This window comes from Gorilla gorilla, chromosome 7 (genome assembly GCF_029281585.2).
Source record: "Gorilla gorilla gorilla isolate KB3781 chromosome 7, NHGRI_mGorGor1-v2.1_pri, whole genome shotgun sequence".
In the NCBI taxonomy this organism is placed as follows: Eukaryota; Metazoa; Chordata; class Mammalia; order Primates; family Hominidae; genus Gorilla; species Gorilla gorilla.
Window position 1 is genome coordinate 6,013,750 of NC_073231.2, and position 25,916 is coordinate 6,039,665.

Here is a 25,916-nt window from a genome sequence, read left to right on the forward strand (position 1 = left end):
AGTTTAAATTGACCCGTGCCGTGTACCATGCCACACCAGGCTCAATAAATATTGGTTGAACGTTTGAGTGAGTGATTTGAAAATTTACAGTTGATAAGCTCTTTAATTCCTTTTCTATTGAGAGTTTGTCCTAACTTAGAGGACTCTGACGTTTAAGTTATAAACTCCACTGTGCTCGGCTGTTAGCCTTGGCATCGACTTGAGCCTTTTTCTGTAGAGTTCCTTTCTGAGGACAATACTTATTCAGGGGCACCCCTGCATCCTTATCAGATGTTCTATGTGGACATGATTCAATTATCTATAACCGACATGTGCAAGAAATAACATTTTTTTTTAAATCAACTTCCATTCTAAGTTCCCACCCCTCCTGCGTGGTGTACTGTGAAATTCAGCCTCTGTCATTTCGGGTTAAACCCAAGGCAATACCAATACCAGGACTCCCAGGAGGTTTGGAGGCATCTGGGAAGCCTCCAGGTCATAGGCCATTGGTCCCCTCATTGGTCCCCTCCGGCTGTCATGAGATCCCCAGGTCCCTTTCTGCGTGCAGGATTCGTTCAAGTCTGCAGACCTTCCCCGGGGCATGATCAGGACAGGGGCCGTGTTCTGCAGCTGCTCAGAGACCCGCAGGTCCCGTTCTCTGGCTGTCATCATTCCCTGCTTCCGGCCTCTTTCCTCCTCTCCCTGAGACCCTGGTCTCCTCATTGTCTCTACTGAGTACAGGCTTTTGTGAATGTCATGGTGATCTTTGCCAATGGAGAGGACATCCTGGGGTTGGCTTCCTCCCATAGAAATCTCTGAAAAGAAGAACCGCTGATCTCACTTGAAATGGGAAGAATTGTGGGGAAAACATACAAATCCTATCACAAAGGTTTATTCTGCAACGTGAGTGGAGTGCAGGCCTTTCCCAGATTGGCAGCCACCACGCGGTCATCCTTGGATGGCGTCTGAACACACGTCTGGGGAGAGGTCCGGAGGGGCCCAAAAAATCATTGCCTGTGACGCTTCAAAATTTAACTTTATTCTCCAGAAAAATAAAAATTATTCAGGTATATACACTGAATTTGAATAACTGCCTTTACCTAAAGCTTAAGATGTCAAAAAGCCAATGCTATATATCAAAAATATTTTTAAACTGAAGCAAAAACCCAACCACTAAATTCTTTTTGTTTCTTCAAAGCTACCAGAACACTCAACACCCAGTGTCTAAATTCTTTTTGCTTCTTCAAAGCCACCAGGACACTCAACACCCAGTGTCTAGTCATTGCTATTTATATTGTCAGCAGTGGTGTTGAGCTAAACAGAATTTATTTAAGCCGTTTTAATGTTCCCAGAATTAAAGCAAGAGATAAAATGAGAATGATTACTCTGAATTAATCTTTGAACCCTTTTTCAAACACCAAAAATGCAGAGTGCTAGAAACTTAACTGGCAAGTTTGGTCTATGGTTTTAGGTATTTGGATGGTGAGATCTGTATCACTACTGATATTTTCCAATGACATAGAAGGTGGCAACAAAATATAGTAAGGAAATAGTTATATAGGAAGGAAATATCTATGAAGGTAGGAAAAATACTCCTTTCTAAAATATTTAATTATATTGGATTTATTTCATCCTAACATAGGTATTAAGATAGAGGATCGTGCTGTGCTTTTTAAACGTAAGTCATGGGAAAGCTTTGAAAATCCCAGTGGATTCATCATGGGGAATATTTGTATCTCTATTTATTTATTTATTCAGTTTTGGAAGCCAGGAAGGAAAGAAATAAAGAATGGAATGGTAGATCATATCAAATGTTACCACGAGTATAAGGAAGATAAAGAAAAAGAAAAAGATTCATTAGCTAAGGCAGCTGAAAGATCATGGTTGACACAGGCAACTGCAGATTCATGGAATTTCTGGAGGAAAAGCCCCACACCTTAAATATGGGGGCAGGTTACATTTCCAAGTCTTTCAGTGGCAGGATATGCTCCTACTCTCTTTCCATAATAAAAACGAGTATTTCTTGTATCCATTTATTGGTTTACAGCAGGTCATTACTTTATAACCATTTCGATCAATTACACAATCAATTGAACAAACTCACAAATATGTATTTAGTACCTGATGTGTATAAGATAATGGAGAGGTACTTTATAAAAGGAAAGGAAACAGAATTGGAAATAGATTTAGAAGCTCCATATACATGAAGAGATAATCATGTTCAAAAACTTTTGTCCCTTCTTATCAGTGTTGAATGATTATAAACTGTCCTATGATTCATAAAATGGTCAAAATTCCTGTCTCTTCTAAATATTGACAGCATAAGCTTAGATCTTGATGTAATTATAAGGCACAGGAGTGGTCTCTCACATGCTTATTCTGTGTGTGAGATAAAACGGAGGTTTTATCTGTGAGGGTATTCTAAAACATCCGTGTTATGTGGCAGATGGCGCTTAACAGAAATGAATTATTTGTCCTCTTTGGCTATTCCAGAAAAAGATACTGGGTGCTTTTCAAAAGATCCTCAGAATCTGCATCTGCATTTCTTGACCAAGAAGACAGAAGCTTGGGTGACAATTGCTGGAGCAGAGATGGGAGGAGAGTAGACACAGAAGCTTGGGTGACAGTTGCTGGAGCAGAGATGGGAGGAGAGTAGACACAGAAGCTTGGGTGACAGTTGCTGGAGCAGAGGTGGGAGGAGAGTAGAGACAGAAGCTTGGGTGACAGTTGCTGGAGCAGAGGTGGAAGGAGAGTAGACACAGAAGCTTGGGTGACAGTTGCTGGAGCAGAGGTGGGAGGAGAGTAGACACAGAAGCTTGGGTGACAGTTGCTAGAGCAGAGGTGGGAGGAGAGTAGACACAGAAGCCTGGGTGACAGTTGCTGGAGCAGAGATGGGAGGAGAGTAGAGACAGAAGCTTGGGTGACAGTTGCTGGAGCAGAGATGGGAGGAGAGTAGAGACAGAAGCTTGGGTGACAGTTGCTGGAGCAGAGATGGGAGGAGAGTAGAGACAGAAGCTTGGGTGACAGTTGCTGGAGCAGAGATGGGAGGAGAGTAGAGACAGAAGCTTGGGTGACAGTTGCTGGAGCAGAGATGGGAGGACGGTACGGACATTCCTGCCATTGCTGCTGCTTCTCATGTCTGCCTCCAGCATCCACCACCAAGAAAACCCCTGCTCAGCGGAATTTTGGGATTACATGGGGAATAATATGGGGAACTGTGCTAACAGATACGTGTATGCACTTTCTCAAACGTACCATCCAGGGCCCATGTTCTGAAGATAAACAGGTTTACCAATTCTTTGCAAACACTCAGATACCGTATTTCTTCCTCCCCACCTCTGCCTCACAGCAGAAGGGCCAGGACTGAAGCAAGAGCCACACACATATGTGGCTGGAAATGTTGACCCACCAGATTCTGTGTGTTCTGTGTGGCCCTTCTTCACGAGGTGCCCTGAGCCCAACCGAATGAAGTGCTGGCCCCATCAGCAGCCATGGTCACGTCCACTTGGAAGTTCCAAATCCCGAGGTTCCTGCAGAGGGCAGCTCTCTGCTGTGGCACCAGCTGCTGGTGAGGGATCCAGCTCCCCAGGTTACCTCCCCCATCACCAAGAGACTGGAAGTTCCTGGCATACAACATAGGCTGAGATCCTCAACTGAGCTGCTTCTCTAAAGCAGGGGCAGCAGGCATAGCTCCGGCACATGGCGGCTAGGGCGTCCATCCCTTCTGGAAGATGCCCTGCCATGACCACCCCACTCCTGCCGGGCTCCTGCCTGGCCCACAGCTCCAACGGCTTAAGCCCCTAGCTCCGTTCTCTGCGTTCACAGAACCACCGCGGGCTGTGTAGCCCTCCCCATGTGAAATAACGGGAAGATGTCTGACTTACAAGGCAACTGCCGGCAGCAAAAATCCTTCTGATTGTATTTTCCATCTGGGTATGTGCTCATCAGAAGTAAATTTGAAAAGTTAAAAAAAAACGAAGTGATGGAGGGACACAGTTTTGTGTGTGACCACCCGAGGCAAGCCCCGCCTGCACCTCTGGTCAGACATTCCTCAGCGCCAGCCAGCCTTTGCATGAGGCAGCACTCAGAGCCTCGTCAGAGCCGGGCTGGGCAGGCAGCCTGCCCCAGGCACCTACACAGCTCGTTTCTGCAAGCCCCACTTGCCCAGTGAGTCTTTCTCTTTTTCCTTGAGAATTAAGTTGGTTTTTTTCTGGTCATTCACTCTTTAACATGCAGGTGTAGAATTAAGAGATATTTGTGTTTCTTTCCTAAATAATTCCATAAACCTGGTGCTAAGGAACTATTACATTAGACCCTTGGCGTAGGCAGCAAAGGAGATTGGGTTTTACGCACACCAAGGTTCTTAGGTGAAGATGCTAATGACATTCCTCCTGGAGTGTGTGTGAGCCCACCACATTCCTCATCCTGTTATGTATATTTTAGTAATTCGTTCCATTCATTGTGAGTCTCTCCCCTGGCTAGAATATAAGTTCCACAGGGGTCGGGTTTTCCTCGCTGCTGAATTCCCGTGCCTAGAACAGTGCTTGGCACATAGTAGATACAAATGTTTGTTGATTTATTTAGTGAAAACAAGGAACAAATGAATGAATAAGAAGGATTCTCTCTGTGTGTGAACTACTACCTTAGCACTCCTGCCCACTTGCAACTAACCCTGGTCTTGTGAGTGATATTTCTGAGTTTCCAGGAGAGCAGAGACAAGGTAGAGAATAAAACCCTCTGTCAGGTCAACGACACCTAGGAAGTGGTAGGCGGTCCGTAGATTTTTGGGGACATGTACATGGATGAATCAGTCCTTTCTGTGCACTTATGTAAAACTTATTTTCATTCCTTATGGAATTTGTATCGTCTGTTTCTGTCACTCTTGAAGTCAGGGTCAGATCTTTATTTTAAAATAAAGAATAACATGCGAGACAGACAGTAATGAGACCAGCTGGCGAACCAAAATGTTATGAGCAGTTTCTGAAAAGCAAAGTAAATTGCCTCCTTGGTCTATGTATCATCCCATCAGCATTCGTATCTCAAGGCTGTGCCACAGATGACTCATTGTGCAATTATCGTGCCAGCCTCTCCGGTCCGTATGCCCTTTGCCTTGGGCCCATGAGAGTCGCAATTTCCTGGTGACCCAGAGGACTGTCATGAGCCTTTCTCTATTTTGTTAGAAGCTCTTCATTTTCAGGGTACCACTGTAAATGGGGGATTTGAAACACATCTATTTCGACGATTAGGATGAAGAAGGAGTGCCCAGTTGCTGTCAGGCCTGGAGATACTGTGGCATCGCGTTGGTTCTTAGTGCTGGCCCTGTGGGTGGGGTAGGGAGCCGACAATCCTCACCACACAGATGCTGCCAGGCCTGGAGACACGGGCAGCGCGTTGGTTCTTGGTGCCTGGAGACACTGGCATTGCATCGGTTCTTGGTGCTGGCCCTGCAGGTGGGGTAGGGAGCCGACAATCCTCACCCCGCTCACAGGGAGGCTGCAGGTGCCTGGGGTCATAGGGCTTCCTGTGGTGGGGCCAGAACCGAGCCCGGGTATCCCGTGGCCATCCCACACCCTCACTGCTCTCAAGGCTGCCGGCTTCCTGGCCACAGGCCTCGTTCATGCTCAGCTAGCTCAAACTGATGCTTACTGATCCACATAGGCTCTGGAGGTTCACAGAGCAACTTCAGTCCAAGGAGCCCTGATTTATTGGCAGGACCAACGGCAGCCCTCTGATGGGTCCATCTCTCAGAGCCGTGGGCAGAGGGCAAGGCAAGTTGCTTGGGCTGTGAATTGCAGGGGTGGATTCCTGTATTTGCTTGGGCTGTGAACTGCAGGGGTGGATTCCTGTATTTGCTTGGGCTGTGAACTGCAGGGGTGGATTCCTGTATTTGCTTGGGCTGCGAACCGCAGGGGTGGATTCCTGTATTTGCTTGGGCTGTGAACTGCAGGGGCGGACTCCTGTATTTCCTTTTCCATTAGGGTCACCTTAAGATTGAGATTATGACATCCATAGTGTGGGTTTGGGACCTTCCAATCTTCTGATCAAGCTTTATGGGAGACGTTGAAATGGTTTAGGATATATTCATTTGACTCTGAGGTGTAAGTCAGAGGTAAGCACGGTCTTAACTCTTGCCAGTTGCCTTTGCTTTATTGTTTTATTAATTTTTTAACTGAAGGTCACTTCCTTTTCCTTAGAAAGAGAGACATTAGTAACTTTAGGTATGTTAGTTGATGGATCAATGTCTGTGCACTCACTGTTTGCCATGTGCATGGTAAAAATAAACTCTCATCATCAAATAAAATACCATCTACAGAATTAGCCCTCCCTTGAAATCTTGGTAGTAAAGATTTGATTCTGATACAACTTCAGTATAGATGTCATTCACAATTAGGTGTCCCATGTACACACATGCACACATGGAGAGACACACTGACTGTGAAGGTGTATAACAAATGCTACCTCCTGTACAGTTCACAGCATCTCAAAAAACAGGCCCACCAGCATCCTCCAGTTCTTGGTCTTTTCATTTTTCCACTGGAAAGATTATTCCTTTCAAACATGTTTTCATCTAAGAAGCTTTGCATTCTTAAAGAATTGGAACATGGCCGGGCATGGTGGCTCACGCCTGTAATCTCAGCACTCTGGGAGGCAGAAGCGGGTGGATTACCTGACGTTGGGAGTTCGAGACCACCCTGGCCAACATAGTGAAACCCCATCTCTACTAAAAACACAAAATTAGCCAGGCATGGTGGCAAGCGCCTGTACTCCCAGCTACTCGGGAGACTGAGGCAGGAGAATTACTTGAACCCGGGAGGCGGAGGTTGTGGTGAGCTGAGATTGCGCCATTGCACTCCAGCGTGGGTGACAAGAGTGAAACTCCATCTCAAAAAAAAAAAAAAAAGAATTGGAACATAATTGTGTCCTACTGATCAATTGGATTGGGAAGGAGCCAAACTATGTTGCTGATACGTTTCTATTTTGTGTGTGTGTTAATGTCAAATCATCCTAAAAGTCAGTGTGCGCCATCACTGATGATGCATTCCTTTTCTGGGTTATCCTTCAGTTTTGTTACCTGGCCCTTTGAACATTCAAAATTCTGTACTTAGAAACATGTGACTCTTCCATTCACTAAAAGTTGATTCATTCTCAGTATTCTTCAGAAAATACAAGTTCTCACCATGTGATGTGATGTTCAAACCTTTTAAATGGAAACAGGAAGTGTCTCGAACAGCAGAGCAGCTGTCATCACTTCATTTTACTGTCTACACCATGTTAAATGCTGGTGAGACTACAATTTCTTGCTAATTAACACATTCAAAATAGACATCTTTGCTGCTAACCTATCAACGTTGCCCCAGAACTTGTGGGGCCCACATAATTTCTTGTAACTTCAGGAAAACCATTGTGTGTATGCTTGTGGGATGTGACTTCTGTGTCCTGTCTGATTTATACTTCTGTTTTGTGACTAACATTAATTAAAGTGTCAAAATGGCTTTAATCCTCTATGTTGAATCTTTTGCCTTGAAAGTTTAGTTTGTCCAATATTCATTCTCTCATTCAGACAATCATGGGCTTGATGACTGTAATTCCTTTTATGCGATCATCCTTGAAGTTCTAATTAAGAGAGTGCAATGAATTCGAGTGTGGCTGTTACATTCAAATAGAATGGCAATGCTTGCCATTCAAGGGATATTTTATCTTGATTACGTATTTGTGCTTTATACGATGGAATGCTAATTTTCAAATTCCCGTTTGGCTTGCAAATGACTTTCAAGCATTGAATTCAGAAGTGGTGTCCAGAATTCCAGGTGTAGAAGGATAATTAAACATGTGTTTAAAGCGATGATGGATTCACATTTGCGATTCCTCAAAGCCATCTGAAGTGTAGATTGTGGAGCAGTTTCTTTCATCTCATTCACACGAGCTTCTTTCCAGTAAAATGCGTTGGTCCAAAATCTCCTCCACGAGGTTGGCTAACCCAGCACCTTGAAGACCTGAAGGACCTTCATGATCAGAGTCCTCTGCTTCATGTGCTGTGTTAGAACACTCAGGGAACTATGTCCAGACATGGCCTCTTCATGCAGGACATGTCCTAGACAGTGCTGCCAGCACAGCCGTCATGATGAGGAAGATGTTCCACGCTTAGGCAGGCCAGCGTGGTAGCTGCTGGCCGCACCTGACCATGAGCAGTGGACACACAGCGTGTGCCGCAGAGGAACCCAAGTGTAATGGTATTTTAGGTGTTCAGATATTTTAGAATATTGGAGGCCAGGTGTGGCGTCTCACACCTGTAATCCCAGCACTTTGGGAGGCCGAGGCGGGCAGATCACCTGAGGTTGGGAGTTCGAGACCAGCCTGTCCAACGTGGTGAAACCCCATCTTTACTAAAAATATAAAATTAGCCAGGCGTGGTACCACGTGCTACTTGGGAGGCTGAGGCTGGAGAATTGCTTGAACCCGGGAGGCGGAGATTGCAGTGAGCTGAGATCGTGCCACTGCGTTCCAGCCTGGGTGACAGGGCAAGACTCAAAAAAAAAAAAGTTTGGGCCATTTGTTGTGGCCAGTAGCTAAGTTATTGGTCAGGGCAGTCTAGAAAGGAGCCTTTCTGACACAATTGCGGTAAACCTAAGAATGTAGGCATTTTCAATGGGTAGCAGTCTCCCACCCCTTCACTCTGCCATCACTGCAGCCACTACTGCGTATTTGTCAATTGTGCCATCTCCCCTTCTGACAGTCCTTTTGACTCCAGATATTTGGGCAATTTCTTCAGAAGGGGTTTGCAAATGAGGTGGGCTCAATTCCAGATACATCTGAGGAAAGTTAGTTTTTACACACCTCTTCCCTGCCCCATTTATTCAGCTCTAACAGGGAGGGACCCATCCACCTGAATACATTTCCTTTAAGCATCAACACTCTTCATTTCATGCAATTTTTATGGAATTCTTCCTAAAACTTACTATATGTGTGGCTCTCTCCATCCTAAGTAGTGTGATTAACCTTTTCTTCGTGCCCCAAGTCGTTCCATTGGCCTCAGAGTACTCAAGAGGCAAAGCATTTTACACAGTTCCCTCTGATCACAACCCCATTATTCTCAGAGTGACACCAACTTATGCGATCCCTGTGAAACAAACAAAATTCAAACCAATTCAGTAATTGAATTACAAAGCCCAGGTATGTTTTCATCTATTTCCCTGTAATTTGGAAGACACTTAAAAAAAATCATCAGGGATTTTATAGTGTTGTTTACATGGTAAAAGAAACCAATGCTAGGCTTTAAAAACCAAACAGATACTCATGCTTGGAATTGGTATTTTTTTTTAAAGAAAGTAGTCAGGTCAGGTCTTCAGAAACTTTCAGTTATTAAACAATCATTTCTTCTTCTAATTTCAAAATACATATTTGATCACTTATATAATCCCATGTGGTTGTTTAGTAATCTCTGTCTCTGTCTTGATTCATCTTCTTTTTGAGGACGTAGACTAGAATTACATTGCTAAATTAAATTTTGAATTTTCAAATACATTTAATGTTTGACATACATATAGAAAGTGATAGATAACACAGCCTATAGCTCATAAGGATTAGTTTTGATAAACGCATGCTAGGCATGCACTCACAGAAACAGAATGAAGACGATTATTATCACCCACACCATCCAACTGAATGGCTGGATATTTTTCTCTAATGTGTAAAATGCTTTCATTCATTGATTTTAATCTGTGGCAGCAAATTAATGTGGTCAAATGATCATTTTAAATTCTTTCTTTACTATTGTTTCCCAGCCTCCAATTTTAACTTTAATGAGCCATGTAGAGATTTACAATTCTATCACACAGGGCTGTACAGGTACAACAAATGTTGGTCAAAAGAATGGACTAATGAATGAATGGATGCAGTGATATACTTCCATGTTTCAGAAATCATTTCTTAATGTTAATCTCTATATCAAAATCATTTTATGTACTGCAATTTTTATTTAACCAGGACAACTGATAATTTTTAAATTATAGAAATCAAATATTGCCAATATAAGGAAAATGTAAGTGAAACAGCTTCGTTGTCTGGGGTATAAACCCTGGTCCTTTTGTCACAGCCGAGAAAGAATTTACGACATGGACACATGGTTTTAGGGGGCGGAAAGTTTAATAGAAAAAGAAGTGAGAGAGAAAAGACTTCCTTATGCTGAGAGAGCAGATCGCCCAAAAGAAGGTCTCCCGTTTGCAGCAGAATGCAATCGGTTCTGTACAGAGGCTTGAGGAGGTGGTGATTGGCTTACATAGGGCCCAGGGGATCGGTTAGACCAGATGTGACATTTACATAGCTCGCAAAAAGATTGGCCCTCCCACCCTCGTCTTTTATTATGCAAATGAGGGCTCCACCCTCCACCTGGCTGGTTGCCATGATACCTGTATACGTGGCTTTACCTGGAGGCTGCCATGACACCCTGCACATACTGACAAGCAAAAGCGAGCAGGAGATGCCATAATGAATGTACCTGGCTTCCAGGTACAGCTGCTCCATTTACATATGAAAGCTCCTAGTCTGCATATCTATGCCTGACTTCTTAGGCAGCTTTCCCCTAAAGAAGAAACGGTTTAGGGGCTACTTTTTTTATATATACTTTAAGTTCTGGGATACATGTGCAGAACGTGCAGTTTTGTTAACATAGGCTATGAATCCGTCTGGTCCTGGGCTTTTTTTGGTTGGTAGGCTATTAATTACTGCCTATTTCAGAACTTGTTATTGGTCTATTCAGGGATTCCACTTATTCCTGTGTTAGTCATGGGAGGGTGTATGTGTCCAGGAATTTATCCATTCCCTTCTAGATTTTCTAGTTTATTTGCATAGAGGTGTTTATAGTATTCTCTGATGGTAGTTTGTATTTCTGTGGGATCAGTGGTGATATCCCCCTTAACATATTTTATTGTGTCTATTTGATTCTTCTCTCTTCACTTCTTTATTAGTCTGGCTACCGGTCCATCTATTTTGTTGATCTTTTCCTGGATTCATTGATGTTTTGAAGGTTTTTTTGTGTCTCTATCTCCTTCATTTCTGCTCTGATCTTAGTTATTTCTTGTCTTCTGCTAGCTTTTGAATTTGTTTGCTCTTGCTACTCTAGTTCTTTTAATTGTGATGTTAGGGTGTCAATTTTAGATCTTTTCTGCTTTCTTCTGTGGCAATTTTGTGCTGTAAATTTCCCTCTAAACACTGTGTTAGCTGTGTCCCAGAAATTCTGTGTCCCAGAGATTGTGGGCCATAGCTAAAGCATTGGTTTCAAATAACTTATTTATTTCTGCCTTAATTTCGTTATTTACCCAGTAGTCATTCAGGAGCAGATTGTTCAGTTTCCATGTAGTTGTGCGGTTTTGAGGGAGTTTCTTAATCCTGAGTTCTAATTTGATTGCAGTGTGGTCGGAGAGACTGTTTGTTATGATTTCCATCCTTTTGCATTTGCTGAGGTGTGTTTGACTTTTAATTATGTGTTCGATTTTAGAGTAAGTGTGGTGTGGTGCTGAGAAGAATGTATATTCTGTTGATTTGGGGTAGAGAGTTCTGTAGATGTCTATTAGGTCCGCTTGGTCCAGAGCTGAGTTCAAGTCCTGAATATCCTTGTTAATTTTCTGTCTCATTGATCTGTCTAATATTGACAGTGGGATGTTAAAGTCTCCCACTATTACTGTGTGGGAGTCTAAGTCTCTTTATAGGTCTCTAAGAATTTGCTTTATGAATCTGGGTGCTCCTGTATTGGGTGTGTATATATTTAGGATAGTTAGCTCTTCTTGTTGCATTGATCCCTTTACCTTTAGGTAATGCCCTTCTTTGTCTTTTTTGATCTTTGTTGGCTTAAAGTCTGTTTTATCAGACAGTAGGAGTGCAACTCCTGCTCTTTTTTGCTTTCCATTTGCTTGGTTAATATTCCTCCATCCCTTTACTTTGAGCCTATGTGTGTCTTTGCACATGAGATGGGTCTCCTGAATACAGCACACTGATGGGTCTTGAGTCTTTATCCAATTTGCCAGTCTGTGTCTTTTAACTGGGGCATTTAGCCTGTTTATATTTAAGGTTAATATTGTTATGTGTGAATTAGATCCTGTCATTATGATGATAGCTGGTTATTTTGCCCGTTAGTTGATGTAGTTTCTTCATAGTGTCAATGGTCTTTACAATTTGGCATGTTTTTGCAGTGGCTGGTACCAGTTTTTCCTTTCCATGTTTAGTGGTTCCTTCAGGAGCTCTTATAAGGCAGGCCTGGTGGTGACAAAAAGCTCTCAGCATCTGCTTGTCTGTAAAGGATTTTATTTCTCCTTCACTTATTTAGTTTGTTTAGTTTGGTTGCATGTGAAATTCTGGTTGAAAATTCTTTAAGAATGTTGAATATTGGCCCCCACTCTCTTCTGGCTTGTAGGGTTTCTGCTGAGAGATCTGCTGTTAGTCTGATGGGCTTCCCTTTGTGTGTAACCTGACCTTTCTCTCTGGCTGGAGGGCTGCTTTTCATTAAAGGAAAATTCTACTAAGATCTTTCACCTTTTCTAGCTGCCTAAAAATAATTTCTTAATAACTGCTGTATTATTTGTAACTTATTGTTCTGCTATAAACAATCCATTCAGAATGCATGAGGGATTATATTATATGCATATACGCCCACTATAAGTGAGAATGACAAAAGCTATATTTAAAATATATTTTAAGTGCCTGTCCCAGGTCTTCACACAGAGATCCCCCTTGACCTCTGTACTCACATGTAAAAATGCGTCTGGCATCTGCATACCTGGAAATTTTTATGTGTATTGCTAAATGTTTCTTTAACTTCTACAGTGTTTCCAATTCTTTAAACACTACAGGTCAGTTATTTCTATTAAAACTATGTGTTGGATTTCTCATGGGGTCATTAACAAAGGGACTTACATGGACAAGTGATTAATATTTTTAGGGGATTAAAAATATCCTACCAGAACACATATTCCCTCCTGCAGAGATGGCGTTTCAGATCCTGTGGTTGGTAAACCCTCAGATGATCAATCAAAACTTTCCCTTGGTCCTTTAGCTAAATGGCCCAAATGTTTTTGAGAGAACCTGAAGTTCTGATAACATAGTAGGCTTTTCCCCTTGAATGGTGTCACTGAAGAATACATGGCGCCGTGATTCCGTAGCTAATACCGCAACCTCCAGCAACAAGGCTGCTGGAACCGGAATCTTCCACTTCCTGTCTACGAGACAGGGAGAAACTCCACCTGTTTCTACTGGCAAGGGTTGGGGGAGGCTAGGGGACAAATCCATGTAAAGACAGCAGTGACTGGCAGTTCACAAGTGTTCAAGCTCTAGCTCTTTCCAAGAAAACGTTGTCTAAATAGAAATCCTTTTCAAAGCCATTCAAGCTGGTTTTCTTCCTGTTCACATTGGAGCCCCAGGAGAGCTCTCATTCTCAGCCTGCTAGGCCCAGCTTCTTCTCATCTCGCTGAGGCGCTGCACCTCATGGTGGTGGGGGCTGCAGACCTGTGTGGTGCATGACCACCTGTTCTCCGTGGCCTCTGCTATGTTGACATGGCCAGTAGGAGCACTGAGAAGAGGCAGGGAGTAACATCACTGTTGACAAAAGGCTCTAAGTTCTGCTGCTCACTGCACAGAAAGCCAATCACTGAGACAGCGAGTATTGCCAGGGAAGAAGGCTTTCATCAGACGCTGCAGTAAAGGACATGGGAGATCCATCTCAAATCCATCTCCCTGGCAAACTAAAATTAGAGGTTTATATAGCAGGGAAGAAATGTAACCATGTATGGGAAAACAGAAATGAGGGAGCTGTGAGGAAGAGGCGGCCACCAGGAAGCAGAGGATGGGTTGGGCAGTCAGAGTGGATGTTAGGTCTTTGGTCTCATTGTCTAGATGCAGTGATCTGGTAAATTGCAGCTCCATGATGCTATCTGGGAGGCCCGATGGCTGCCGTCCTTAGAAAGGAACTCAGATAAGACAGATGTAACTTTCTCAGGTTTCAAGACTAGGAGGGTCAGTTTCTATGTTTATCTGAAGAAACCATAAACATCCGCCCTATGGGACAATTCAGCCGGTGTCATCACCATCACTCAGCTGAAACAGAGAGCCAGATCTCCTGAAAAGCCCACTCCTCACAGTATGGTGAGCCTGGGTGCTCTGCTAGAGCAAGACTGCAGGGGAAGAACACAGTCACACCCCTCACAGTATGGTGAGCCTGGGTGCTCTGCCAGAGCAAGACCACAGGGGAAGAACACGGTCACGCTCCTTACAGTATGGTGAGCCTGAGTGCTGTGCCACAGCAAGACCTCAGGGGAAGTACACAGTCACGGTCACAGGGCTGCTGCAAAGGGTCTTCTGCCCATAGATCATGAGGGATAAACTGATGCTTTGGAAATCAGTGGGTCCCACCCACCTTTCCTATGAACCAGGAAAATATATCATCAGGCCAATAAACAAATATTCGAAGGCCTCTTTCCCAAAATAATTTTCATTGATTTGGTATGATTTAAGGAATTGAAAGCCCATTTCATATAATCTCCTCTTACTCTGGCTTAAGCCCATTAGTTAACAGTCCCTTTAAACAATTTGGGTCATGGAGTGTCAGGGTATAATCTTTAAAATATCTTCTGCCGCCAAAGGCATTTTGATTTTTTGTTTTTAGGAAACCTGGAACCGCCATAAATCTTGCTGCAATAAGTGCCTCTTTCATTGAATTTTGCAGCGGGCAAGGATTCTGACGTGCACTCTTGGACCCGTCTCTTAAATGAGAAAACACTAGATCAGGTCATGAGAAATAAGGTTCTGCTATGTAAATGGTCACAAAAAAGAAAACTAGACTCATTGTAACCAACAACTGGAGAAGCATCTGAATCTCAGTTCTATCATTTTTCTTGTGGGCTGATGTCAGGAAGAGGTTTAAGCCCATTCAGACTTCCACCTTCTCTTCCAAGATATGCAAATGCCAAGACTGCCTACCCCACAAGGTTGTTCTGAAGTTTAATGAACTGCAAAGTATAACCTGCTCCACAGAGTGCCTGGCACATGTGTGAGTGTGGGGGGTGTGTGTACACACGTGTGAGTGTGGGGGGGTGTGTGTACACACGTGTGAGTGTGGGGTGTGAGTGTGTGCGTGTGTACATGTGTGAGTGTGGGGGATGTGTGCCTGTGTGTAAACATGTGTGAGTGTGGGGGATGTGTGCCTGTGTGTACACATGTGTGAGTGTGGGGTATGACTGTGTGTGTGTACATGTGTGAGTGTGGGGTGTGAGTCTGTGTGTGTACATGTGTGAGGGGTGTGTGTGTGTACATGTGTGTGGGGTGTGTGTGCATGTGTACATGTGTGAGTGTGGGGGATGTGTGCCTGTGTGTACATAGTGTGGGGTGTGTGTGTGTGTGTACATGTGTGAGTGTGGGGTGTGTGTGCGTGTGTACGTGTGTGTGGGGGATGTGTGCCTGTGTGTACATAGTGTGGGGTGTGTGTGTGTGTACATGTGTGAGTGTGGGGTGTGTGTGTACATGTGTGAGTGTGGGGTGTGTGTGTGTACATGTGTGAGTGTGGGGGATGTGTGCCTGTGTGTACACATAGTGTGGGGTGTGTGTGCGTGTGTACATGTGTGAGTGTGGGGGATGTGTGCCTGTGTACACGTGTGAGTGTGGGGTGTGAGTGTGTGTGTACACGCACATGCGTACTCCAAGGTGACTTTTCTTTCTCATACTGAAGAAATGAAGGGGTGGTGGCAAGTTTGCAGGTGCTGCTGGCATTTTCTTCTCTTCTTTGATGGTGGAGTCGGCCCGTGCTGTTTGGGGACCCGGTGGTGACAGCGCCCTTACTGTGCACCCGTCTCCGCCAGCTTCTCTGGATGCTTATCTCCGCTTCGTGAGACGCCGGACACCGCAGAGCACCCTCAGACCGAGGGAAGGCAGTTTCTCCAAGATCACATGATGACATGATTTCATGTCTGAAGCAAGAAAGATTGATTTAATAGAACCTGAAAGAAGTGTATGAGATTTCCCTGTCCACAGATTTTGCAGGAAAGGACCGAGAAGCCCCCCTTTCCCTTGCGCCCTGAGCGAAATGGTTAACTTCGACCCACAGGGGAGGTTTGGTCTGACAGCTGTGACTTGCCTGTGAGTCTGTGGATCCTGTAAGTGAAACTCAACTGCAGGGAGTGGTGAAAATCATCTCAAGATATTAAATCACCAGAGGAAAGCAGAGCAAAACAAGCGTTCAAGCATCACAGCACATGTTTTGATTTAGAGGAAGAGAGAAGGGCAGAATGGTCATTTGCTGTTTCTGCCAGAAGGTAAATAGTTTGAGGAAAACTCCATGACGCTTGTAAAGAAAAGAAGAAGTCGGGCCGTATCCCCAGAGCACTAATGTGACCAGTCGGTTCAGCCCCCAGAGGAGCCTGCAGACCGCTGGGGAAATCCAAATAAAGTTTGCAGTATCCTTATGCCAGAGAATAGTGGTTTTGTTGATGACAACTGATCCACTGATACCAAACCCTCCTCCACCAGGGCTGCCTTTCTAGAGCTGAGGCTGTGGGTGCGGGCACAGCACCATCAAACATTTCTGCAGGACAGGCCATGCCCACTGGCCTTCCCGTGGCAGCGTTGATGCATCTACAGGACAGGCCATGTCACCTGGCCCTTCCTGTGGTGGCATTGGTGCGTCTACAACACAGGCCACGTCTACTAGCCCTTCCCGTGGTGGCATGGGTACATCTAGGCACAGGCCATGTCCGCTGGCCCGTCCTACTCCTGCTTCCCAGGAGCAGCTCCACCCATCTCAAGGCACGGCCAGGCTCACCCCCAGGAAGCTTCTTTCAACCCCAGTCTCCCTCTGGGCGTCCCTGGTCTCTGACGCTGCACCCTCAGTTCTCAGAATGGCCTTTTCAGTGTGATTATGGAGCACACTGGGGCCAGGCTCTTAGGCTCTAGATAAATGCTTCCTGAAATCAGTGAATCTTACAATGTTATATCCACCAGTAAAGCTTGCCAGGCACTTTACATCGGTGCCCAACGTGGAAGAAAGCCCAGGGTCTTCAGCCCCCTTATCAGTGGTCTCTGGAAAACCCATATGGTAACAGCAACCATATGGACATTCATTTCGACTGGACATTCAGTTCAACATTGCAGCCTTGCTGATACGGTGAAAAACAATACTCTTTCACAAAGTTCCAACTATAACTTTTACGAAAGTCAGTCAGTGATAATCTCTGTATCACTGCAGCACAGCTAATTGCTTCAAACCGCATTTTCGTTTTAGTGGTTTTGAGAACAACCTTAGAAACAGCATAATGTCTTTCTTTTGTCATCCAGGAAAAATCACTGTGTGTGCCCTGCCAGGTGGAGTGTAGTAAATTCTTCTTTTTGTACGCTGGAGGTGAACTGCTCTTTCTTAATCTGTTTGTTTTAAAAGTGTGGCATGCAACTACATTTTTACAAAGAAATCAGTTTAAAAAATCATTTCATCGGCCTGTAGCAAACACATTATAAAGTGAGAAGATGTGGTATGTGATTTTCCTGTGATCATGGAGATAAGTCATAACCTGCCCCATAAGTTTTTTTTAATTTACGTGATATTCCATACAGGAAGGAAGGTTTACTTGTTTTGTGAAATTTTTCAGACTCTTTAAATTTTACTTAAATACACTTAGTAAGGTCTGTGATTTTGAACAGTGGTGACAGACCTTTGAGAGTAACTATGAAACACATAATGAGCCAAGGTGGGGATGAATTTGCATGCATTTGCTCAAATTTTCTGGGAAGGTCACTAACTGATTACTTTCCTCCCTGTTGCATTTGCCTGTGACATGTTGTGACATGGTTATGACGCTTGATACCTGCCATCGTTCACTGCTGAGGTGAACCTCGCTGGGAAAATCCAACCAATTTGGCATGTTTAATATCACCTTTCTACTCATCTCAAACTTGCCAAAGAAAAATATAACTATAATAAGGCAGATGTCACATTTTAATCTATATTCCTGCGTCTCTCTGTTGCCTTTGATTTTTTACTACCCCTGTTGCTGGGACTCAAAACTTCTTCGGAATCAATATTTCTGCTTAAGAGAACCAACGCAGAGCCAGCTTTGCCACTGGAGAGGTCATTGAGAGCCCCTGTCCGCAATCTCGCTCCAGCACGCAGCGGACACCGGGCCTGCCTTCGGCCAGAGCCATAGAATCTGAAGACGTGTGATTAATGATAAAGGTTCTGTTTTCTGTAAATGACCCATGACAAATGGGTTACCGTGAAAACAGCTGCCTACTCTCCAGGGCTGTCACGTGGAAACCCCTTTATCTATGAGCCCTCTTCACACCTCCACCCGCTGGCTCTCTGATCATGTGTCCGTGTCGCACTTAACACCCTTGATAAATCAGTGCTATGAAACACTGCCAGGAAAGGCGTCATCAGAAGCAAGTGTTTAAACAGACCCCATCCCTGCCAAGGTGAGATGAATGCGCAGTCCCCAACGCGTCCCACCCAGAAAAATGAAATACTTCCTAACCCAGGTCTCTCCGCAGCACTACTGGCCTTTGGTATGGAGAAGTCTTGGGAACTTTCTGAGTCTCCTAAATAGTGCCTTGAATCTTGTCAGTTTTCAATAATTTTGCTTAAGGCATTGATTGATGTTAGAGGGAAAAGTCAGGAACAAAAGAAAAAAAAGACAGGATTTTGAATGTTTGTCTGGTAAAAGAGCAGCTCAGCACCCGATTGATTTAATAACATCTGATCATCCTTCCTCAGTTTTCTAGGCTTCAGATTCTCTTTCCAATGCATGCTTTTTAAAAATGTATCCACTTTGGGCTGGATGTGGTGGCTCACACCTGTAATCCCAGCACTTTGGGAGACTGAGGTGGGTGGATCATCTGAGGTCCTGAGGTCAGGAGTTTGAGACCAGGCTGGCCAACATGGTGAAACCCTGTCTCTATTAAAAATACAAAATTTAGCCAGGTGTGGTGGCAGGCGCTGTAATCCCAGCTACTCGGGAGGCTGAGGCAGGAGAATCGCTTGAACACAGGAGGCGGAGGCTGCAGTGAGCTGAGATCGCCCCACTGCACTCCAGCCTGGGCAACAGAGCAAGACTCCATCTCAAAAAAAAAAAAAAAAGGCCCCACTTTGTAAATGTTAATATGTAACATTATGCCTTAAAGCACAGGTCATCCTGAATGGCAGGCTTGTTTTGTCATTTGTCCTTGTTAACTTGGGATGACATTAGAGGTCAGAGTGGATTAGGAAAATCCACTCATATGGGTTAAAAATGATTGGAGGAGGTGAGGGATGGGAAGTGTCCTGCAGACACAGAAAGGATGTGTTTCCACCTGCAGCAGCCGGCAGCTGCTCTCGGGCACCGTGTCTGGACATCCTTGGGGAAAACTGCTGCTCGGTCTGTCCTCACAGACGGCGCTCAGACCCCTCCAGGAGACGCCCACGTGTGCACTCACCTACGTCACAAGCAGCCTGGCAGTGCCTCCCACTGTGTGTGTGTGGCAGGGGTGGGGTAGTGTTTGCTTTGCACTCTGATGAGGGGAGCAGATTCCCTTCAAGAAGCACTTTCATCAGCTCTTCCTGTGCAATAAAGTAAAATAATTGACTGTAACAGACAACCAATTCCTGCTGAGGGAGAGTGTTAGGGAGTTCATCCTCTCTATAAAAATAAGTCATAGCCTGAGTCCAGGCCAAGGTGTCTCATGCATTTTTGGTAGGTTCTAAGAGTTATTTAATACAGTCATCACCTCCAGATGCATTTATTTTGCTTTGGTGGCCTGTCCGGCTGTACAGCCGGTGGTACAGAATGCCCCGTGCAACTCGAGTTCGGGAGGAGACTGGCTGGTGACGGCCACAGGTGAGCGTGGCCTGGCCCAGCTCAGATGCATAGAGCTGGCCCCTTTCCAGTGGTCTTCCTACAACTTAAACCTATGGAGCCTGTACTTATGGGGAAGCAAATAAGTTTCTGCTATTATATATTTTCTCCTTTACAGAAACAGTAGCTATTTGTTATAATGATTTTTAGAAAAACACACAAGCCCAAGAGCAGACAGTGCCCATCCTGTCACTCAACAGCCGCGATTAACATCTTCAGGTGCTGGTGACCTCTTCTCACACACAGGTTTCCTGTACAAATAGATTCCATCTTGACCTATGCATAGTTTAGCATCCAGCCTGCTTCTGAACCTAGCGTGATAGAATCAGTATTTTCCACGATGACATGACCTGCGTAGACATGACGCACACCTGCGCACTGTCTTGCGGGGACGCACCTTGCCTAGCTGTGTCTCTGCTACTGGATTTGTCGGTATTTTTAAATGACGCCACGCCTGTGCGCTGTCCTGCGGGGACGCACCTTGCCTAGCTGTGTCTCTGCTGCTGGGTTTGCTGGTATTTTTAAATGATGCCATGCCTGCATGCTGTCCTGCAGGGATGGACTTTGCCTAGCTGTGTCTCTGCTGCTGGATTTGTTGGTATTTTTAAATGACACCACACGTGCGCACTGTCCTGAGGGGACGCACGTTGCCTAGCTGTGTCTCTGCTGCTGGATTTGTTGGTATTTTTAAATGACGCCACACGTGCGCGCTGTCCTGCAGGGACGCACCTTGCTTAGCTGTATCTCTGCAGCTGGGTTTGCTGGTATTTTTATAATCCTGCACTGTTACAGGTATACTCATGTCTGCTGTCTCACTGTCCCCTCATTTCACGCTATTTTCTTAGGCTAGACGTCCAGGAACAGACTTGCTCCGTCAACCACAGGGCATGGGCATGGGGAAACAGTAGACCAGAGGCTGACGGAGAAGAACACGCCTGTTGACTTGGGACTTTCTTTTCTTACAGCTGTCTCATATACAAATTACAAGAAAACGCCCCCACCGGTGCCCCCTCGGACCACTTCCAAGCCTCTGATCTCGGTGACGGCGCAGAGCAGCACCGAATCCACCCAGGACGCCTACCAGGACAGCCGCGCACAGAGGATGTCCCCATGGCCCCAGGACAGCCGCGGCCTCTACAACTCCACAGACAGCCTGGACAGCAACAAGGCCATGAACCTCGCGCTGGAGACGGCCGCTGCCCAGCGCCACCTGCCCGAGAGCCAGAGCAGCTCTGTGCGGACCAGCGACAAGGCCATCCTGGTGTCCAAGGCAGAGGAGCTCCTCAAGAGCCGCTGCTCCTCCATCGGGATTCAGGTAGCTGCTCTTGGTTGCCCATCAGGGCCTCGCTCCACTCAGTCCTGCCAATAGCATAGAATAAGCCAAAACCCAACCAGCGGCCCTGGGTCCTTAGCACTGACTGTAACCCCAGCAGGGCTGTGGAACCTGAGAGCAGGGCTGTGCATTCGCGTTGCAGACCTGCCAGCGCAGTGAGTAGGTGGGAGACCCCCGAGGTGACGCGGACCCCAGTACAGGGCTGAAGGAAACCCAGGGGTTCCGGCTCCCTGTCCCCTGCCACCCTGAAAATACACTCCGCTCCACTTGTTTTCCAAGGGCCAAAGGCTGCCTAGAGAGTATGGAGATAACACTGTTTTGATGCTTTAAAGGGGAGGGTTTCTGTTGAAGTCTAATTTTTCAAAAGCTTTTCGGTATTATCAAAAGCTTTTCGGTATTATGGCCAAACAGTTGAGTGGGGAAACCAAAAGGTGTTGGGAATGAAGAGGTAAAAGGAAGGGCATGCTCTCCTCTCTACAGAAACTGGACGTGCTCACAGCAACTTCAGGTGCTGGCAGGCCCCTCAGCTGGGGTCACAGATATTGCATCCATGGTTTCAGACCACAGACGGTTGACCCGCCGTCCATCTGGGCCCCCAGATGTCTACCCATGATATAGACGTGGCAGACGGTTCCTTTCCCCGTGAACGGAGAGCTCTGGCCGGCTCCTGCCCACGCCGCACCTCCCTCTGCAAGTCTGTTTTAGGTGCAGTGTTGTGCACCCAGGGAGGCCGGAAGATTGTCCTGTGATCTGGGTCAGGTAGCGCATCCCTCCGGGATCTGGCGGACGTGGTTGAGCAGGGCTGGCCGTCAAGCCCTCTGCCAACACGGCCCACCTCCTGCTTCCTTTTACCCCTGCATTCAGCCTGCGTTCCTCAGAGCTTTAACAATCAGATTCTTGATTGCCGCTGGGGCGGCCCAGGGAGGAGGGTGAGTGGAGCATGCTGAGAGCCGGGCCCGTGCGGCGCTGGTAGCTAGGCATGCGGGCGGAGAGAGCAGGGGAGCCGCCCGCTGGTCCAGGGCCTCCGAACCAGGTCTCCACACTGTGGCTTCATTGTTTTGTTTAGGATTCTGAATTCCCAGAGCATCAGCCATACCCAAGGTCAGATGTAAGTACCGAAATGTGCTCCAAAGCCGCGTCCGCATGACTTTCATTTTCTCTCCCTTTTTTGGATGTTCATGCGACCGCTCTTGTCGCCTCTGTCCTGATTCTATGTGTCAGGCACTATGCTGGGTGCTCCCATCCGTCCCCCTTAGATGAGGAAAAGGGGCTCACCGGGGTCCCTAACCTGCCTGCAGCCATGGGCCTCGCTGGGCCCCGGCGCCGGTAAGCAGGAAAGCTAGGGTGCCATCGTCCGTCTCCGTCTCCGTCTCCAGGGTCACGTCTGCAGTAGAGACTGGAGAGGCCCCCAAATTAGCCAGGTGACTTCCCATTGCCAGACACTCCCAACATCTCTCTTTCCTCCTCAGCCGCCTCCCACAGGTGCCCTCCAGGATATCCACCCAGCCACCACTGAGGCAGGGCCCACTTCTAAGCACGTGCAGTACCGACTTTATCTGAAATGAGTGGGACATAATTTTGGAAACTCATACAGTTAAGTCAGCACGCGGCACAGTGCCGCCGCTTCCTGCCCCGCCCACAGCCAGGACCCCACACCCCTCCGTGGTCAGCCCTCTTCCGCTTCCAGCTCCCACCCCTGGCATGGCAGCCTCTGCTGAGTACAGGCTTCTCCTCATCCCCCCAGCTTCCCCTGCAAAGCTCAGCCTGTGCCTTTACCCCTTCCCGGAGGCCTCTCTGGACCCCAGCCCCACACACTGTGTCCTGTGAGAGGGAACTGCACCCCCAGCCTGTTGCCACCCTGCACCCAGCACTGTGCCTGGCACATAGGGAGTGCTCAGTAAATGTTGGGTAAGCGAGTGGACGGATGGGTCGCTGGGTGTGTGCTGGGTGAGGATGGATGCAAAGACAGGAATGCAGGTGGATGACGAAGTCACCTTTCATGGCAGTAAGAAAAAAAACGCACAACATCCTGTGTGTTTTCTGTGCATCCTGTGAGCTGGCGGTCTCACAATTATCCAAAGGAAGTGAATTGAAAAGCTACAGAGAAAATGTAGTTGGAGCAGCTCCAGTGTCAGGATAAGGAAAACAGCCAAAGAATTGAAGCCACTGCAGGAGTAAAGGGGAGGAAAAGAAGGAATCGAGCAGATGAAAGACGGGTTCCTTCTTTCAGGGAGGTGTCAGGAGGGGAGCTGCAGACGGCAGCCTTGCCAGGGCAGGAGGTGACAGGCTGGGACAAGAGTGAGCAGGCTGTGGACAGGTGGCCACGTCCCTGCCAGGCACCATTTAATCCTTACAATAACCCCGTGTGCTGGTTGTTAATTGTGCCCAGACTACGGATGGGAAAACTGAGGCTCAGGGAGGGTCAGTGACTTGCCTAAGGGCTCATGGCCAAGGCCATGAGTGAAGGCAGCGGCCGAGACTGGAGCCTGCACTCCACTCCACCCCTCTCTGCTCTGCTTCTCAAAGAGGAGAAAATCCCAGAATGATTCCGTGTCCTCAGGAGCCTGCCCTGGTTCTGTTCCTGTTCTGGGACACAGGGCAGGTGTCACGCTGTTCTGCAGCTCATAGACAGAGCTGGCTAGCCCGTGTTCCACCAGCGTTCAATGGGACTGGCTTCCGGGACCTTTGGGCACAGTTTTGTCTGAGTGTAGATAGCAGGAGAATCTGTGTTCTGCAAATGTCATTCCTACAAATGAACAGCGTCCACGTCACTGAACACATCTTCTGTGGAGCTCACGCCCTCTGTGACTCGCTGGCTTGTGGAGAGACAGCTCCAGGAGGGTCCCGTCCCGGGGGGGTTGGTGGGGGGGTCCTGTCCCACAAGGCAGCTCCCTTGTTCACAGTGCATTGCATGACCTTTTACTATCAGGGTTTGAATTCAGGATTCTCATTATAATTACTGGGCTATGTCTAACCTGATCCCTAGTGAGTGAGGGTCCTCAGCTCACACCTCCTATGGCCCCCGTCCTCCTTCCCTGCCCAGCTTAGAGCAGAAGCCAGCGGCAAGTCCCCTGTTCCTCAGATGTCTGGACACGGCCACCTGAGTCTGGCCCTTACAGCAGGACACACAGAGAGGTCTCATCACAGCTCCAGATTTGCAGGCCAGATGCCCGTAGGAGAGAATGGGCCCCAGCCTTGGCACTCATAGGCCAGTCCTAGGATAAGGAGGAGAGCTTGTGGGCATGGCTGAGCTACCTCGGAGAGGTCCTCTGACCCGGTCTGGCCTGACCTCGCTTTTCTTCATTCCAATTGGACCATTTGTGTATTCACTTTCATTTTTATCCTTTGCGGTTTGTCTCTCCTGCTAAGTTTTCCATTTTCTTTTGTGTGCATGTGTGTGTTTGGGGAACTCTGGGAAATGTTTACAGCTCCCAGATACTGCGGTTAGGTGGGACGGAGGCCTGGTGTAACATTCAGGATCCTTCTATCCCTGGTGCCTTGCAAGCCCCACCTTTATAAATGAGATCAGTTTTTTTGTTGTTTTAGTTTTTTTTTTTTTTGAGATGGAGTCTCACTCTGTTGCCCAGGCTGAAGTGCGTGGCACGATCTCAGGTCACTGCAGCCTCCGCCTCCACCTCCTGAGTTCAAATGATTCTCCTGCCTCAGCCTCCCGAGCAGCTGGGATTACAGACATGTGCCACCACGCCTAATTTTTGTATTTTTAGTAGAGATGGGGTTTCACCATGTTAGCCAGGCTGGTCTCAAACTCCTGACCTCAGGTGATCCACCTGTCTCAGCCTCCCTAAGTGCTGGGATTACAGGCATGAGCCACCATGGCCAGCCAATGAGATCAGTTTCTATTCTGTGATCTCACCAGGTTGTGAGAAGGCAGGGGCAGCCTGGAAAATACTCTGCGGCTGTCCATTCTGAATGTCCTGCCTGTGATAAAAGTGTCTGCCTGATTCTCCAGGCACACAGTCAGCTGCTCTTCCTCACGGCTGCCCCAGAGCTCAAAGCCTCACAGGCAGGGCTGGCCACTCACCCGTAACTCTCGGAGGCAGAGCACGTCTCAGAGGGAAATAAACGATTCAGGAGTTTGCATCAGATTCAGGGCACCTGCCCTGCTATGTGTGAGGTGTTGAAAGAAGAGCGGAAAATGAGCTTGTTGGGAGAGCAAAGGTTACAGATTGGCACCCTGGCCCAGTATTACTAGTGAGCGGTTCCTGCTGCCAGCCCCGCCCACATTCATTTTCTCAGCAGTCCTACAGAAGCTGGGCTCAGAGGAGGCTGGTTGGCTTTGACGCTGCTGCTAGCCTGGGACTGTATGGGAGGTGGGACAGTGATTTTGCTCATTCATCTTTTTTCTTGCACCCATATATTTTTCAAAACTTTAAGAGATGAGGGCTTGCTGTGTTGCCCAGGCTGGAGTGCAGTGGTGCAATCACAGCTCACTCCAGCCTCAAACTCACGGGCTCAAGTGATCCCACCCCTTCAGCCTTGCAGAGCACTGAGATTATAGATGTGAGCCAGTGTGCTCACACTGCAATTCTAGTCAGAATTTCCTTTGGAAAAGACTCTTGAATTACCTTTCCATTGTACAAAATAATTTATTTTCTTTGTCCCAGACTTGATTTCTGTCTCACATGAAGCCTCTCTATGCCCAGGATTTCTGAAATTGATAAATACTTAGCTCCTCCTGGCCAAGTATGATTTTACCATGTCCCCTTCAGACTTTTTACCTTCCAGCA

The 25,916-nt window shown here is 46.7% G+C and overlaps 1 protein-coding gene across 6 annotated transcripts in view; it reads left to right on the plus strand.

Moving 5' to 3' along the window:
- Nucleotides 1-25,916, plus strand: part of DLGAP2 (DLG associated protein 2) — a 968,326-nt gene that overhangs the window by 907,551 nt on the left and 34,859 nt on the right. For 5 of the 6 annotated variants that reach the window (XM_055347993.2, XM_063709014.1, XM_055347996.2 and 2 more), the window contains 2 exons: nt 20,801-21,150; nt 22,235-22,276. In XM_055347993.2, the coding sequence (XP_055203968.2) occupies nt 20,801-21,150; nt 22,235-22,276 (392 nt within the window). The remainder of the gene's footprint in view (nt 1-20,800; nt 21,151-22,234; nt 22,277-25,916) is intronic. The other variant, XM_055347992.2, reaches the window with a different exon arrangement.